Source organism: Meles meles, chromosome 18, assembly GCF_922984935.1.
Source record: "Meles meles chromosome 18, mMelMel3.1 paternal haplotype, whole genome shotgun sequence".
NCBI classification, from domain to species: Eukaryota; Metazoa; Chordata; class Mammalia; order Carnivora; family Mustelidae; genus Meles; species Meles meles.
The window spans coordinates 58,788,159-58,805,970 of NC_060083.1; the positions used below are offsets into that span (position 1 = coordinate 58,788,159).

The 17,812-nt window shown below is 46.2% G+C and overlaps 1 protein-coding gene across 1 annotated transcript in view; it reads right to left on the reverse strand.

The window, feature by feature from the left end:
- GRB2 (growth factor receptor bound protein 2) overlaps nt 1-16,019 on the reverse strand; it is a 73,621-nt gene extending 57,602 nt beyond the window's left edge. Inside the window, exons 1-2 of the mRNA XM_045984973.1 lie at nt 15,807-16,019; nt 6,284-6,498 (exon numbers count right to left, since the gene is read on the reverse strand). Of these exons, the coding sequence (XP_045840929.1) occupies nt 6,284-6,361 (78 nt within the window). The 5' untranslated portion in view covers nt 6,362-6,498; nt 15,807-16,019. The remainder of the gene's footprint in view (nt 1-6,283; nt 6,499-15,806) is intronic.
- Between the last annotated feature and the right edge of the window lie 1,793 nt (nt 16,020-17,812).

Below are 17,812 nucleotides of genomic sequence, written 5' to 3' on the forward strand. Positions count from 1 at the left end.
TTCCTGGTTTGCCTGTTTCTACAGCCGTAGGATGAGGCTAAGGAGGGCCAACCTTTCATGACGCAAATGAGAAATACTGCAGAACTCTGTGGCCCAGTAAATGCTCCACGAATGGTAGCTTCTCGAGGATGACTTCAACCACAATGGCGTAAGAGGTGGGAACTGAAAGATTCCCCCAAGGAACATTACACCTCCTCACTCCTTTCTTTCTCCAACAGGGATGACTGGTCTTCAGCCAGGCCCCCGAAAGGAGTCTTGTACGGGAACTGAAAGCTCCTTCTTAGCACCTATTTGGAAACAGTCCATTCAGATGACAGGGGGAGAAATGAATACAGCAAAAGGCAAACAAATTATTTGCTCTAAGAGAACTCAAATCATCCTCATTCATGAAGATTATATGCAAAATTTTGGGTTTAGTCAAAATCAGCGAGAATGGTTGTGGTTTTTTTTTTTAATTTTTTCATTTTTTTAATAAACATATGATGTATGATTAGCCCCAGGGGTACAGGTCTATGAATCGCCAGGTTTACACACTTCGCAGCACTTACCATAGCACACTCCCCAATGTCCATAACCCCACCCCCCTCTCCAGACCCCCCTCCTCCCAGCAACCCTTAGTTTGTTTTGTGAGATTAAGAGTCTCTTATGGTCTGTCTCCCTCCCGATCCCATCTTGTTTCATTTATTTTTTTCCTACTCCACAAACCCCCCACGTTGCATCTCTACTTCCTCATATCGAGGAGAGCATATATTAGTTGTCTTTCTCCAACTGACTTATTTCACTAAGCATGATACCCTCTAGTTCCATCCATGTCATCACAAATGGCAAGATTTCATTTCTTTTGATGGCTGCATAGTATTCCATTGTATATACATACCACATATTCTTTATCCATTCATCTCTTGATGGACATCTAGGTTCTTTCCGTAGGTTGGCTATTGTGGACACTGCTGCTATAAACATTCGGGTGCACATGCCCCTTCGGATCACTGCATTTGTATCTTTAGGGTAAATACCCAGTAGTGCAATTGCTGGGTCATAGGGTAGCTCTATTTTCAATTTTTTGAGGAACCTCCATGCTGTTTTCCAGAGTGGTTGCACCAGCTTGCATTCCCACCAACAGTGTAGGAGGGTTCCCCTTTCTCCGCATCCTTGCCAACACCTGTCCTTTCCTGACTGGTTAATTTTAGCCAAGGAATGGTTTTTTTAAGATTTTATTTATTGGGGTACCTGGGTGGTTCAGTGGGTTGGGCCTCTGCCTTCGGCTCAGGTCATGACCCCAAGGGATCGAGCTCCCCATCGGGCTCTCTACTCAGTGGGGAGCCTGCTTCCCCCTCCCCCTCTGCCTGCCTCTCTGCCTACTTGTGATCTCTGTCTGTCAAATAAATAAAATCTTGAAAAAAAAAAAAGATTTATTTATTTCAAAGAGAGAGAGAGAGAGAGAGAAGTGAGGGCACAAGCAGAGTGGGAGACCAGGAGAAGCAGGCTCCCCACTGAGCAGAGTGTCCAGCACAAGGCTTGATTCCAGTACCCTGGGATCACAACCTGAGCCAAGGGCAGATGTTTACTGACTAAGCCACCCAGGCACCCCAAGAATTCTTATCAATAAGCAGAGAAATGCTACCAAGTACAATGAATGTGAAATCATGAAAGAAAAAACCAAAACAACAACAAAAAAAACATACAACCCCACTTTTAGGTTTAATCATTCAAACACCTGAAAGGAGACTCCTGTACCCAAATTCAGGACTTCCGGCTGCTATAAAAACTATCACCAATCAAACTCCAGTTCCGATTCCTGGCTCTCAGGAACATACTTAGTAGGCATTCATTTCTCAGTGGCACAGATTTATTCCAATGTCCCCAGCTGACAGGCAGAAATCCCCTTAGTTTTCCATTCATTCAGCATCCCTCACACCCTCCCTGCCCCATCCTTCATTCTTAGTCTCTGCACCTGTGCGGGCACTAGTCTCACAGCCGGCTGGGCCTCCAGGTTTCCCTCCTAGCCCAGAACACTTCCATCATCAGCTAAAAGCCTACAGAGGCTTCTAAAGGATAAGATCGAATTCGTACTCACTCCAATTCTACTTTCTTTTCCACCATCGCACAGTCTCCCGACTCCATTCTAGTGTTCCTATCTCAAACACAACAAGCACCCCCTGTTCCCTCCCATCCCTCTGGCGAGGTCCAGTTCAAGTCACACTCCCTCCACACAGCACTTTCCAACGTCAGCTCTTACCAGTCGCCGCCCTCCCTATGGTTACAGTGTGTGATACAACTCAGCATCTTATGAAATACCAGTTCCTTACTAAGTAGTAATTGTCGTGATCTTGGATGGATCACTTAACCTCTACAGGCCATTTCCTCATCTAAAAAATAATAAAAATCAAAATGAAGAGATTTTAAAAGGTCTTCTCCTGTTCTAAAAATCATCTAATTTTGTATGCTGCCATACCCTGTTTCACATACTAATTTCACTTCTCTTATTTGATTTTAAAGTTCCTCAAGGGAGAAAGTATTTCTCTCCCAACTCTCAAAGCAACTTATCCTGGGATGCGGCTCAAGGAGATGCTCCGTAAATGTGACATTAAAACAGGTCATCAGCACCGAGACAGAAAGTTTCAAAGAGCCAAGTGTGAACCCAAGACCTATTTCTTTTCTTTTCTCTCTCTCTTTTTAAAAAGATTTTATTTATTTATTTGACAGAGGCAGAGAGAGAGTGAATACAAGCAGGGGGAGCGGGAAAGGGAGAAACAGGCTTCCCATCGAGCAGGGAGCCCGATGCGGAGGCTCGATTCCAGGACCCTGGGATCATGACCTGAGCCGAAGGCAGAGGCTTAATGACACCCAGGCACCCCAAGATTTTTAAGTAATCTCTACACCGAATGTGGGGCCCAAACTCACAACCCCGAGATCAAGAGTAGAACACTCTACCAAATGAGCCAGCCAGGCACCCCTCAAGACCTGTTTTTAAAGCAGTATTGAAAACTGATAAAGGTAGTTAGTGCCAGACAAGTAGAAGACACCAAGATGATCCACTGTTGGTTCTTTTCTAGAATTAAAGGTCTGCCTTGATAGAACATAAGCTACTGGCTTGAATGCAATGAACACAAGTGTGAGAGCTCAAAATGGTCTCTCTCTCTCTCTCTCTTTTTTTTAAAGATTTTATTCATTTATTTGAGAGAGAGAGATCACAAGTAGGCAGAGAGAGAGGGGGAAGCAGGCTCTCCGCCGAGAAGAGACACCCAAAGCGGGGGCCTGATCCCAGGACGCTGAGATCATGACCTGAGCCGAAGGCAGAGGCTTATTAACCCACCGAGCCGCCCAGGGCGCCCCTCAAAATGGTCTCTTAATTTGCACACAGCTCTGTCTGAAGTGTGGGTACATAAGCCTCTGAACAGCAGACGCAACTTTAGGTAAGCTCGGATGTACTGTGTGCTCTGGGGAGAGAATTCAGAGGCCTTGTTTGGTGGAAAACCCCTGGGACTATCTGAAGCAGGACGACGGCAGGGAAAGTGAGTTCATTTTGGCCATGCAAGGCTGAACCCTCCAACAAAGAGCAATTCCTTCCATCCTGTGCCCCAGTGCCCTTCTCCTCCCCTCCAAAAAACGCGCGCTTTTGTAAGACCAACAGTAACAAAGGCAGATATACCGAAGTATTTAGTTCTATTTCAGGCTTCTAGGACAATGTTTTTATTTTTCTCTTCTCAGGGCAGCACAAGTCCCTATGTAGATGGAAAGTAAGTAAGCGGCCTGCTGGAGGATGGGGTCCTCGTTAACCAGAGTTAACCAGGAGCTCAAAGACAGTGAGAGGAGTAAATCCCTGGGAACTCCAGTCAGAGGTAGAGGCCCAACCCCTTACCACTCCATTACCTTCAAATAGAACGTATTTAGTACCCACATGTATATGCCCCCCCTTATGGAGAGAGCAGATATAAGCTCTGTTTCAATCAAGTCAAACTGGTCAGTGCTATTCCAGCCACTTCTAAACATGTTCTGGCTCACAGCTAACATCCTAAAGAGCTATCAAATCAAATCAAAGCCCCTCAAATGAAATCAGTTACTCCTTGAATAATCAAATGAAGGAAACACTGCTTTTTGAAATAACAGCTCTTAAGACAAAGCAATATCCCTCCTTTTCAATCAGCTGTTTCACAGAATTTCGAGACAAAGGGCAACTACGGTATTGTCACTTTTTTTTTTTTTTTTTGGGGAGTAAAGCCACAAGATTACTAATAAGCAGCCAACGGTCACCGTTCAAAAGTCATAATGACACTATGACTTCATATACCAGTCGTCTACCAAATTGGAAAGAACCAAATATATGCATTTTTCTCTCCCCAAAGAAAATCTGGAAGTAAATGTGAGCACTCTGACTCACTTTTTCTCCCATCAGAACAATTTCTGGGGGAATGTTAAACAGTATCATCTTCCCTAATTATAGGATGGGAGAGAAGGGTTTCACACTTGTTCAAGAGTTTACAATTTAAGTTGGAGAACTTATGAGATGCTCATGGTCTAGGTCTAGGATACACTTCAGTGCCTGAAAATTATTAAAAATAGACCTCAAATCCCTATTTTCGTTTCGTTGCTTTAGTGCTACATACGCAATGGGATAAACTTAGAGAAAAATATCAACTACCGGGCTTCCAGATTCAAGTTTCTTGGATAAGCTTGATGGAGAAACCCAAGTTTGCATTGTGGGGGAAAAAAAAATTGTTCCTGCTGGGTTTCTGCAGAGGCTATAGACATGAGCAGCCGATCTTTTTAAAAATCCCATTACAGCTAACACACAATGCTGTATTAGTTTCAGGTGTACAATATTTGAGTAGCCAATCTTAGGATGGTACCACGACTGTTTATCTGCTAAAAACAGTCATCACCTATGGAAATGTCAAATTACTCCTCTGTACGACCATGATAGAGTAATTTAACAGTCTAAGCTTGCTCCTTTGCTCTGACTTCTAGCTAAGAAAAGAGAAACCGAAAACGTATGGTACTCTAAAATCTACAGCTGGTTCTGTCTGCTTTCTGACACTTTGAGAAATACGCCAAAGTCTGCTGACTTTGAGAATATGCTCGGGGAGCTTGGCGTCACAAGGACAGCTCTGAAAAAAACACTTTCCTTCCCCTTAAAGGACTCTTCAAAATTGCCTTCTATGAAGCACAACCTACATGTCTAACATCAAGACACTTCGGGGTGGAACTCTGTGCCTCAGGCAAGGAGAGCAAAATAGTAACTACCCACAGGTTGGCAGGACTAAAAAAAGTGGGAAAAAAAAAATCAGCAGTCTTTTTATAGGGGACCACATTTCTACATTTCCACTTTCTTCCTCTTTGTAAAATATTAGTAACTTCACTCAGGGGTAGTAAACAAATGCGTGGCAAACTCCCAACCATCAGAAAAAATGTCAGAACTTGAGAGACAGCGAACCCGGGATATGCAAATGCGAAACTTCAGGTTCTCCTGTAGAGCTGACACATTATTCGATAACACCCACCCTTGTAAAAATAAATTACATATCCGAAAGGGCAAGCTGCTGCCGTCGATTGGGTAAACAACATAATTACCATGTGCCAGGTGGAAAGCGAATCCTCATGTAAATAGTTTGGGCTCGGAATGAGCTGCAAACTGGAAAGCAGCTTATTTTTAAACTGTCAGCAGGTTTCTTTTGTGCAATTAGAGTGTAATACAGGGTAATTGCTCAAGTTTCTTTTCAGAGAATCGCCATCTGACTCGTACAACAGCAAGACGAACCTAAGGTTTTAGGACTCCGCTGGTTTTTTTCACCAAGAATTAAAAGACACTGAGGTTCTTTAATGAGTTCTGGCATATACTTCTAACCACCTCTCCAACTAGCCTCAGGTTCCGGATTGCAAAAAATCTCTTGACTGGGTAAAGTAAGACTAATTGCACGCTTTTACATAAATAGTTCAAGTTTAAGTCTTAACAACAATAACGACAAAAGCCTTCCTCTCATACACTTCTTTGCTGCAATCATGCTGCTTTGACTTTCCCTGAATTACCAACCAAGAAGCAAACAGAAATACTCGAGGCATTCACACAAAGGCAGTTAAAGACCATACATCAAGCCAACCCTCTTAAGTCATATTTAATATTCCACTCAGCATCTGTGTCAGCTATCCGGAGCCCGCCCCACGGTAAATGGGAAAAGTGGGCACCGAGAAAGGACGGGCTCGGCTTCTTTGTGTTATCAGGGCAAACCAAGGTAGATGAGTACAAGAGGAGGCCATCTCGGCATTTGCGTGGCATCACACTTACCTTGAGGATGTCCCCCCTTTTGAAGCTCAGCTCGTCGTCAGCAGTAGCTTTGAAGTCATATTTGGCGATGGCTTCCATTCTGAGCGCTGCTCAGGGCTCAGCAGCCTGAAGCCGGGGGAAGGGAGTCTTCCCTGCCGAAGCCACCCAGCGCTCTGGGCTCGGCCTCGCCGCTCTCCCGGGACTCGCTCGTGCACTCCGGGACACACAATGCCACCCTGAATCACAAGAGGGATGGGTGAGAGAAGTGGCCAGCACCGAAGGCAGCCCCGCCCTGCCGATCGGCCCGCTGCCCCAGCCCCCACGCCCCCTGGCTCGGCCCGGCTCGGCCCGCCTCCCTCGCTCGCAGGCAGGAGCCCCGATCGCCTCCTTCCTCTTCGCAGTCTCAGCCCCCAGGCGACTGACAGGCCCGCCGGCCAATGGCGGCCGCCGCTCGAGCTATTCCCGAACACACTTCCTCTTCCTTCCCGCTGGGTGTGCGCGGTGTGCAGGAACCGGCTGGAGCCCCGCTCAGTCTCCGCCTTTCCTCCCTCGCCCCTGACGCTCCGCTCCTCCGGCCCGAAATGCAGTCCACTGCAAGAAAGGCCTCGCCCTGGGGACGGGACCCCGCTCTTCTCAGTGGCACGGGCCCATCTCCCTCCTTTCTCCCTGCCAAGCTTTCTGGCTTTCTGAAAACGCGGGTCCCCTACCCAGTCAAAAGCAAGCAATTCCGGCTCTGGTCCCGAGCCGCTTGACTGTTCTCAGAAACTAACCCTTGGTCTGCTCCTAGGAAAGCAGGAGAAAGTGAACCTCGGAACCCCTTTCTTAAATTCATTTGCTGTTCTGAGCAAGGCAGCTCCCCTCTACTACTGCCAAATGCTCAGCAAGCTCGGGTAACCAGAAAAAGGAGATCCGGCGGCGTCAGAGCCTTTTGTGGGCGAAGACCTGCTCTTGCCCAAGGCACCCTTCTCCCCTGAACACCCCCACGGCTTTGGAGTCTCAACAGCCCTTGAAATAGATGTCCAAGGTCCAGTATTTCCAGAAGCATCCTCCACATTATTTTCAAACACCCTAGGGAGCAAAGCTGAAGTCCTAACTACACTTGAAAGGAATCCCTTTTTCAGAATCTGAGCTGCCAGATGCCTTATCTGGGGATGAAAGGGCAGGGAGATGGTGCCAGTAAATCAAACAGAAGCCTCTCACAGTCACCCTGACAACAGCTGCTCTTCTCAGAGCCAGAGGGGTTCTAAAACGAGCCAAATTGCATTTTGCAGGTAAAGATTCTGTAATAACCTTTACTGTAGTACGTGATGTGGAACGGTGGGCATACAGTCTCCAGCCACAGACATGGACGTAATCTAGACCTCTGCCTAAAGAAAGGGAAATAAAGCCCCATTCTTGTTTTCAGTTCGTATTTTCATACAGGCTAAATAAAAGCAGAAAACAACACTGGCAGTGGCAGAACGGGGACAGATTATTTATAGTGACACCCTTCTTGGGTAAGTACCACCTAGCAGAAAGCTCATCTGAGGGGCACGGGTGATTCTTCTTCTTTTGTTCTAAAGTTAACAACTGGGGCATTAATCAAGCGTAGCTGCAAATGGACTAGGCTGTAAGCCAGCTGGGAATATTAAGATTAGAAGGAAATGAGTGTTACCAAGGAGGGAAGAAATCACCTGGTAATAAAAAGTCCTTCAGGGGTGCCTGGGTGGCTCAGTGGGTTAAGCCTCTGCCTTCGGCTCAGGTCATGATCTCAGGGTCCTGGGATTGAGCCCCCAGTCAGGCTCTCTGCTCGGCGGGGGGCCGGCTCCCCCCACCCACCTACTTGTGCTGTCTGTCAAATAAATAAATAAAATCTAAAAAAAAAAAAAAAGTCCCTCAGTCAAATTCTGAAAGCCACACATTCTATTGCAGGGAAACTAATCAACCAAACCAACGTTTATTCTATTAGGCCAAACCTACAATATTCCATGTGGGGCTTGCTCTAAAAGTGGGAAGACAGAGCGTAGCAAGTATATACATATTTGCTAGCGCTCTGACATATATGTGTATATACACACACACACACGTATATATGTGTATATATGTGTGTTAGAGCGCTAGCAAATATGTATATACATCTATCTGTCTGTCTCATTGTAAGTTGTTTTTAAGATTTTATTTATTTGACAGAGATCACAAGTAGGCAGAGAGGCAGACAGAGACAGGAAGGGAAGCAGGCTCCCTGCTGAGCAGAGAGCCCGATTCCGGCTCCATCCCAAGACCCTGAGATCATGGCCTGAGCCAAAGGCAGAGGCTTTAACCCACTGAACCACCCAGGAGCCCCTCATTTTAAGCTTTAAGTGATCTCTACGACCAACATGGGACTCAAACTCACAACCCCAAGACCAAGTCCCATATTTTCTCAACTGAGCGAGCCAGGCACCCCTCAGAGTATTTATTTTTGTGTGTCCTTAAACACCCTTTATTTATTCTCTCTGTAGTTGCTTTTTTTTTGGTCAAACTAATCCATGTATATAATTTTGAAAGTCACTGCTTTTAAAAGGCTTATTTAAAAAAAGGGCAGTTCCCCACCCCAACACCTACCAGCAATCACTCTCAATTTTGTCTTTCGCTTTGTATTTACTTCCAGTATTTCTAAATAATACGCTTTAACTGCTGTTTCTTAGTTTATTCCAGCCATGATCTATCGCTTGCGAGACGTCCACCTCTGCCAGCATCCCCTTGCCCATCCAATAATACCATGAATTCCGGTTTAAGCAGTTCACATTACAAAATATTCTTCACTGCTGATTGAAATATATTCCAAGCAACTTTCCTTTCTGGTACGATCCTTTACGTTTCCCTGGCATTAACTACTGCTTTTCGTTTTTTGCCTACTTTCCAATGCGTGTACCTTTTTTTTTTTTTTTAAAGATTTTATTTATTTATTTGACAGAGAGAAATCACAAGAGAGGCAGGCAGAGAGAGAGGAAGGGAAGCAGGCTCTCCGCTGAGCAGAGAGCCCGATGTGGGACTCGATCCCAGGACCCTGAGATCATGACCTGAGCCGAAGGCAGTGGCTTAACCCACTGAGCCACCCAGGCGCCCGCGTGTACCTCTTTTTATTGTGCGACAAATGTTCCAAGATCTTTGCTACATGCCTGTCAATACTTTCAATATTTTCTATCTGACCAGGTAATTTATCTTAATTGGTGTCCAGGGCTGATTGTTGGGACTATGTTTCAATGGTAGGAAGCTGAATTGAGCAGATCTAACAAGGATACAGAGTTTCGTATTTGAAAAACAAAAATCAGAAAATCAGAAACTCAAAAGCTTGTCCCAGTCAAGGTAGTATGTTGTGACAGGGAACAAACTTCGAAGTCATTGGGGATTTCAGACAACTGCAGTGTAACTAAGCAGCCACGGCATAAAAACCAAGACGGTTTTCAACGCTGGGTTTCCCTGTGACCAAACTCATCTACCACAGGATTCCTAGAAAAGCATAAACTGACTAACACTCTTGAAAATCATGTTTCACATAACTATGGCTTTGTGAGATACAGTTTGAGAGAAATGAAAACCAGGCATAATCAATACTTCCGTGGCTGTGCCAAATAAAAATAAGCAGCTCATGGAGAAAACCTGAAAGGCTCAGCGTACGAGGCTAGCCACTGAGAGAGCACACAGGCTTTAATTCAAAAGGGTGCGTTTCATGAAAGGCAAAAACAAAAACAAACAAAAAAACCCACTTACAACCCTAAAAACAAAAAAACAAAAACCCCAACAACATACCCACAAAAAACTATCATACACAACACTAATAACTAAAAGAAAACTGAAACTGGACGCAATGTATAATGATTTTAACAGAGAAGATTGGTTGAGAGTACATTGAACACTGAACTCTACTGAGAATGGTTAAGCTGTTCCAGCATACACCCTGCAGCCATCACAAGCAACGAATTTTTTTTTTTTAAAGATTTTATTTATTTGACAGACAGATCACAAGTAGGCAGACAGGCAGGCAGAGAGAGAGAGGAGGAAGCAGGCTCCCCGCCGAGCAGAGAGCCCGATGTGGGGCTTGATCCCAGGACCTGGGATCATGACCTGAGCCGAAGGCAGAGGCTTTAACCCACTGAGCCACCCAGGCGCCCCACAAGCAACGAATGTTAAGAACACAAGTGCAGGGGCCCCTGCAGTGGGTTTAGCGTCTGCCTTCGGCTCAGGTCCTGATCTCAGGGTCCTGAAATCAAGCCCCACATCAGGCTCCCTGCTCCTGGGGGGCGGGGGGGTGGGTTTGCTTCTCCCTCTCCCTCTGCCTGCTGTTCCCCCTGCTTGTGCTCTCTGTCCAGTGAATAAATAAAATCTTAAAACAACAACAACAACAACAACAAAAAACCACAAGTGCAGCCTGAATTGTTCATGGCAAGCAATGTGCACTGAATCCTCAAATGCAGTCCCCTAAGGATATTTGTAGGACTTCATTTTCTTTCTTCCATTTAACTCTCTTCTTCCCCAAATTTACAGAACATAAAATACACAACACTCACCGGGCAATATAGCTTAGTGTCTGCATGGTCTCTAAAAGCAGGCTGACTGGGGTTCAAGGAATGACCTTGATGCTTACCAGCTATAATTCTGGGTAAGCCTTTTAAACGAGCCCCATTTCTTTTTTTTTTTTTTTTAAGATTTTATTTATTTATTTGACAGAGAGATCACAAGTAGGCAGAGAGGCAGGCAGAGAGAGAGGAGGAAGCAGGCTCCCTGCGGAGCAGAGAGCCCGATGTGGGGCTCGATCCCAGGACCCTGAGATCACGACCTGAGCCGAAGGCAGCGGCTTAATCCACTGAGCCACCCAGGCGCCCCTACGAGCCCCATTTCTTATCAGTAAAATGGGGATAGTATCACCTACTTTATAAGACCCATTCATTATTAGGTAATACAGATAATATACATGAAGTGGTTTGCACAGGGCGCAACATTAAGTTACTCAAAATAAGTTAAAATGTGATTCTACTTAAAACATAAAATGTTCAAGGATGCCTGGGTGGTTCAGTCGATTGGGCCCCGTCTTTGGCTCAGGTCATGATCCCAGGGTCCTGGATGGAGCCGGCATCCGGCTCTCTGCTCAGCAGAGAGTCCCACATAGGTCTCCTTGCTCAGCAGGGAGCCTGCTTCTCTCTTGGCCTCTGCCTGCCTCTCTGCTTGTGTGTACTCTCTCTCTCTGACAAAGAAATAAATAAAATCTTTTAAAAAAATGTTCAATTTCACTGTTAAAAACTGCAAATTAACAACAATGAGATTTCCTTCACCTAACTGGCAAATTTTTTAAATGTTTATAGTATTTAGCCTCTTCGATACTCTGGGTGAACATACTCTGATTCTTTATCCAATGTTCATCCATTTAACATTTTGAGCAGTTACTATATGCCTGACTGACCATGTGCTTGATACTGTGTTATAGCAAACCCATCACAAAGGCCACACTGTAGTAGGGAATGAATCAGTTCAGTTTTTCCGGAAAGTAATTTTATAGTATACTATTTTATGTTGACAATTTAAAAATAGATATCCTTGAACAAGCAATTCAATTCCTAGATTTATCTCACTGAAATAATGACAAATACCATGTGTCACATACATACACCTGATCAATATCCGTGAGAGTATCTATGGAACAGCTACGTAAATATCAAGAGATACTATCAAGTTAAAAACAAAAATGCAGAAAAATTAGTTTATCCCATTTCCATAAAGCAAAATAGTATTTATCACATGTGTGCTAAAGAAAAACCCCAAAATGTTAACAATGGTTATCTCTGGGAGCAAGACGACAAAAAATTTTTACTTTTTCTTTTTTTTTTTTTTAAGATTTTATTTACTTATTTAGGAGAGGGAGTAAGTGAGAGAAAGAGAGAGAACACAAGGTGGGGTGGCGAGGGGAGGAGAAGCAGACTCCCCACTGAGCAGGGAGCTCCCTAGGATCATGACCTGAGCCAAAGGCAGATACTTTTTTTTTTTTAATGATTTTATTTATTTATTTAACAGACAGAGATCACAAGTAGGCAGAGAGGCAGACAGAGAGAGAGGGAAGCAGTCTCCCTGCTGAGCAGAGAGCCCGATGCGGGACTCGATCCCAGGACCCTGAGATCATGACCTGAGCCAAAGGCAGAGGCCTAACCCACTGAGCCACCCAGGTGCCCCCAAAGGCAGACACTTAACCAACCGAGCCACCCAGGCACCCCAGTATTTTTACTTTCTGCACTACAGGCCTCAATTGTATTTTCATCACTACAGTCAAACACCAAAAAATCTTACTGGCGCTCTGGAGTCCGACCTGAATTCAACCGGCCCGTTACCACTAGATGGCGACACTGGAGAAATACGTTCCCGAAATCCTAGTTTCCCTCAGCTGGAAAATGAGGGTAATAGCGCATCTACCGGATGGGACATTTGGATGATTAAAAGAGACAGCACGTGTAAGGCCTCGGAGTGGAGCAAAGGCCGTGGAGTCTCTGGCACAAAGCTGTAAGAGGTACCAACTGGCTGGCATCACCAACATCTTTTCAAGTACCAGTCCGCGTGTTCCTGCACTGTCCATCTTCTTCCATCTCCACACAAACTCAGAAGCGCTTTCTGGTAGGCAAATGAACAGCCCTATTAAATACAAACTTTAAAATTAAATTGCTCCACATCAGAGTCCTAACAATGCTCAAATATTTACACATATAAAGACTAATCACATCTATCGTCACTTATTCTATTAGGCTTTTAAATATTTACTCTGTACATACAGAAAGCGTAATTTAAGTTGACTAATTTAAAGCCACATTCCAGCCTCATGATTTTACAGCTGCATTCTGTAACAATAGTTTTGAACTTTGGACCAGCTGCATCAAAATCGTCCCATTCAGGGGTGCCTGGGTGGCTCAGTGGGTTAAAGCTTCTGCCTTTGGCTGAGCCCCACATCGGGGCTCTCTGCTCAGTTGGGAGCCTGCTTTCCCCCGCCCCCACCCCCGCCTGCCTCTCTGCCTACTTCTGATCTCTGTCAAATAAATAAATGGAATCTTTAAAAAAAAAAAAAATTGTCCCATTCAGAGACTGATTCACCATGGGGTGCCTTCTAGAGTTCTGCAATGTAGTGGCCTTAGGCCTAGAGCCTAATTTAAAATAAGATTCACAGGTAATTCTTATGCACGCTAAACTTGAACAATCACTGCTGTACTAGAAGGGTGCCTTAAGCAGATTTTAAACTTTGCATTCCAAAGGATGCACTACAACATCTTAGCATAAGATGAAAATAATGCATCCTCACTTGGCTCAACAAGGAAAAAGCCAGTTTGGACAAATAAAACCAAGGGCTCGGGCGCCTGGGTGGCTCAGTGGGTTAAGCCGCTGCCTTCAGCTCAGGTCATGATCTCAGGGTCCTGGGATCGAGTCCCACATCGGGCTCTCTGCTCAGCGGAGAGCCTGCTTCCCTTCCTCTCTCTCTGCCTGCCTCTCTTGTGATTTCTCTCTGTCAAATACATAAATAAAAACTTAAAAAAAAAATAAAATAAAACCAAGGGCTCTCAACAGTCTTTCAGTAGTGCCAGAAAGTTCTTTTGAATTAAGCAAGTAACTATTAATTTCTCTCAGGAGAGCACGGTGGGTCTCTTTTCTGTATTACTTAATTTCTCCAAAATCTATTACTCTTCTGTTCTAGGTAACAATCAGAACTACTGCTGCACAACAGGCAACATAACAGATTTTTCTCAGAAAAACTGCTAAATACCATCAACCAGTAGTATTTAAAACCTAGCAATCCCTCAAATCTGAATACACTTGCTAAGGAAGGAAACTGCCTCAAGCATTTAAATGCTTGCTTTTAGCATCAAAGAAAGCCGATTAGAAGAATTAACTTCGTTTTTTTGTTTTGTTTTGTTTTTGGGAATTCAGAAAATTTTGAACCAGGGAAGGAGCAATGGAACACACAGTTATTCCTTTCTACTGAAAAAACCCCAACAGCAATAACAAAGATGCCTGATTAAAAGAACCCTGGCAAAGAATAAATTCATACTGTCACAACGGGCAAGTTTTAATTCATCTATGGCCTAAACTCTATTCCCTCAAATATTTCATGTTACCTTAATTCTATCGTAATATAGGTCTATGGTTAGTTTTTGTTTTTTAACATGAACCACTCCAACTAAAAGCCAAAAAAATAAGTCATACAAGCCCCCAATTGACCCAATCTTCCTTAACTAATATGAGAGACACACAGGAAGAAAAGCGTAAGCAGGCACAAAAGCAGAATGTCAAAATAAAGAGAACAACTAAAACACCAATAACACAAGCAAGCTACACTTGTGACCCTGTGGCAGTATTGATTACTTACGGATGATTTCAGTCCTTTGAGCCTCCCAGTTCGGGGGGGGGGGGGGGACCTTAAAAGTCTCGCAGGGCTGACTGAAGCGGACACTTCTAACTGAAGGATAAAGCAGGAAAAGAGGGGATCTTCCCGGGAGAGAAAACGGAATCTTTACATGAGGGAGAAGACAAACTGCACCAAAGGGCAGAAAAATTATGTCGAAGAGGAGACAAAAAGGAGGAAGGGGAAGTAGATTAGAAAAAAGGGGGGGGAGGGATGGGCAAATGACTTGCATTACACAAGTAAGCATCTAATTGTCCGCAGTGAAAATAGAAGTAGAAAGGGAAGGCAAAGACTGGAGAAGTATACATCCAAAGAGACAGGAAAGCCAAAGAGACACGCTAACTTCTTTCATGTGTCTTTTGGACTCTTTTCTGAGTCCACAGCACCAAACGATAGATGTAGAGTGCACTTCGGCTCCTCTGCAAACCCAACTTTTACAATGACTCCTTCAACAAGCTATAACTCATGTGGCTTACGGAGAGCCTTACAGATGAAAAATACCGGTGCTTCTCTATCCCCTCGCACTGAAATCCCTCCTTGATGCATTCCAACCAACTGCTGCTTATTATTCTTTACAATTATTTTTCAGAGCAGCTTCAAAAAAAAAAAAAAAAAAGCAGACATCTCGACTGGCTCCGGCAGCAAAGGTCCTAACTCACGGTATTCATACGATCGGTGGGTTCCCTCCCCAAATTCGGCCCAATGACACCAGGAGATGGTGACGTGGTGGCCGTGCAGGTCGCAAGAGCATCAATCACCACATTTGCAGCCGCTGCGAATCCCCCGCCTCCCGGGCCAAGTCAGACTGACTCACAGAATGAGTACCCAGGGCTCCCGGGCTTCTCCCGACCCCTCTGCGCAAACCCTCCGGAAGAAAGCGTGAAAATTAACGAGGAGCCCCCGGCCTCCCGCCCCCGGGGTCCGGGGCTCTGCACCAAGCTAAGGGCCGGGGGAGGACGGTCCCCAGGAAGGAAGCGCCCCAAAAGGGGAAACGCGGAGCCCGGGAGCCCCGGGGACTCCGTCCCCCGCCCCAGGCCTCGCCGTCCCGAACCCGAACCCCGGCAGCCCTGGGTAGGCTGGGCCCGGCGGGCCGACTCCCGCTGCCGAGCGAGGGGGAAGAAGCACCGGAGCAGCGCCGCCGGTCGCACTCACCGTGGCGCAGCTGCTCCGCTCCGCGCCCGGCCGGCCCCTCTGCAGCGGTGCGAGCGGCCGCCGACCGCGCTGCTGCTCCCCGAGGGCAGCGCCTGTTCCCGCCGCGGTCGCCGCCTCAGTGTTCGTCGCCGCTACCGCCGCCGCTGCCGCCGCCCGCCGCCGCCCGCTCGCCGAAGCAGCACAGCCGCCTGGCTTCCGCTCCTCCTCGGGGTCCCGCGAGAACTTCCCCGCGCGGCCCCGCCCCGCCCCGCCCCGCCCCGCCCCGCCCCGCCCCCGCGAGACTTCCCCCGGCGGAAAAGGCCCAGAGCGCAAGCGCTCCTCCTGGGCTCGGGCCCCGCAGGTAGCCACCATTTAGATGCCAAGGCGCGTGCGCCAGACCGCCCCGGAGCAGGTGGCACCGACATGGCTCCGCCTCCCGGTCGCTGTAACCCTCTCCGTGCCTAGACGGGTCAATTACAGCTTAGCCCCGAAGGCGTAACTCTTCACCACACCCCAATCACTTCCCTTCCCCTCTTCCCCTGCCACCGAGCCGAGGCCGTGGCGGGGGGTGGGGTGCGGGACTCTCCCTCCACCCTGAAACACTCCAAATAGACGACCAGCTTTTGAAATACTTGAGAATGTGGTCCAAACTGCCGTGCTAGAGGAATTAACATATTCTTCGCTCGCTTCTGTAACCAAGCGCCTACTATGTGCTAATCACAGGTATAGGTACAGGTGTTGGGTATAGAAGGCACAATGAGGAACAGAGGCATCCTGGCCCGCGAGGAATTCGCGGTCTGGAGGAGCGGAAGAAAAGTAAACAAACAGATGCCACAGGCAATGTTAGAATTATTGGGGGGAATGCTGAGGAAGCTAAAAAAGATGGGGAAGGACCGCTACTCCGCCCATATTAGAACAGCCTTCCCAGAGAAGGCGATGATGACGTCTGAGCTGAGTCTTGGAGGGCGAGTAGGAGTTCACTAGACAGAGAAGTCCGGGGAAGAGCGCTCCAGGAGAAGGGAACTGCGCGCACGCACAGAGGAGCAGAGGCGGGAGAGTCCTCTTCTGTGTAATGCTAAGTAGTTCGATTTCTGTAGCGGGCGGGTGAGTACGGGGGAGCAGCAGATGAGGCTTGAAGAAGTAACTCCTATTTTTCAGTTCCAAAAGCTCTTTCTAATTAAAGAGAACAGAACGTATTTCATGGTAATGTGCTCCCTGGAAGCCAACAGAATAGTGCTGAGATGAGAATAACCAGCCGTCTGATTCTGTAGAGAAAAGAAGCCACTGAAATAAGGAAAATGAGTTGTTCTCTCACCGGGCATTTTTTGAGCACCAACTGTATTCAACGCACTTTGCAAGATAATAGATGAACCTACCAAAACCTCTGCTTCCAGCAATTTGTAATTCACAGGACAGCCGCCTGTTCTGCAAGGCAAAAGATCGGGCCTTAAGTCCCACTGAAATGCACACAGGACCTCAGGGGAGGGAGCTAGTTACTTAGTGTTCAGGTAATCAGGGAGGACTTGGTGTTTGAACTGCAACCTTGAAGCTGGGAGGAAAGACTGAAGGAATTAGCCAATATTTTAGATTGCCCAGATTTTAAGATTAGGGGTGGGGTGGGGGAAGTATTGAGAGACAAGGCCAAGATGTATGGCTTAGGGTTCATGGTCAGGTGATTAGCAACCTCTGAAGGTTTTTGAGTAGGACACGTCCGATATGTAGTAAAAATAATAAGAGGGTTATCTATTTACTGCCTGAAGTGCATGGTGTTTCTAGAGGGTGGATAATAAGTATTCCCATTCATAGACTCAGAACTGAGGCTTAGAGAGGTTACTGATGTGACCCAAGAAAACCCAAGTGTAGTAGACCCAAGACTTGAACCTAGGCCTATCTTGTTCTAAGATCTGTATTTTCCCCACTATGATACTTTTTAATTACTTAGTAATTCTAGAATGGTGGCCAGGAAAAAAATAGAAATGGAAGGGAAGGACATAGCTCCTTAGCAGAGAGGAGGAGGAAGTGAGGGA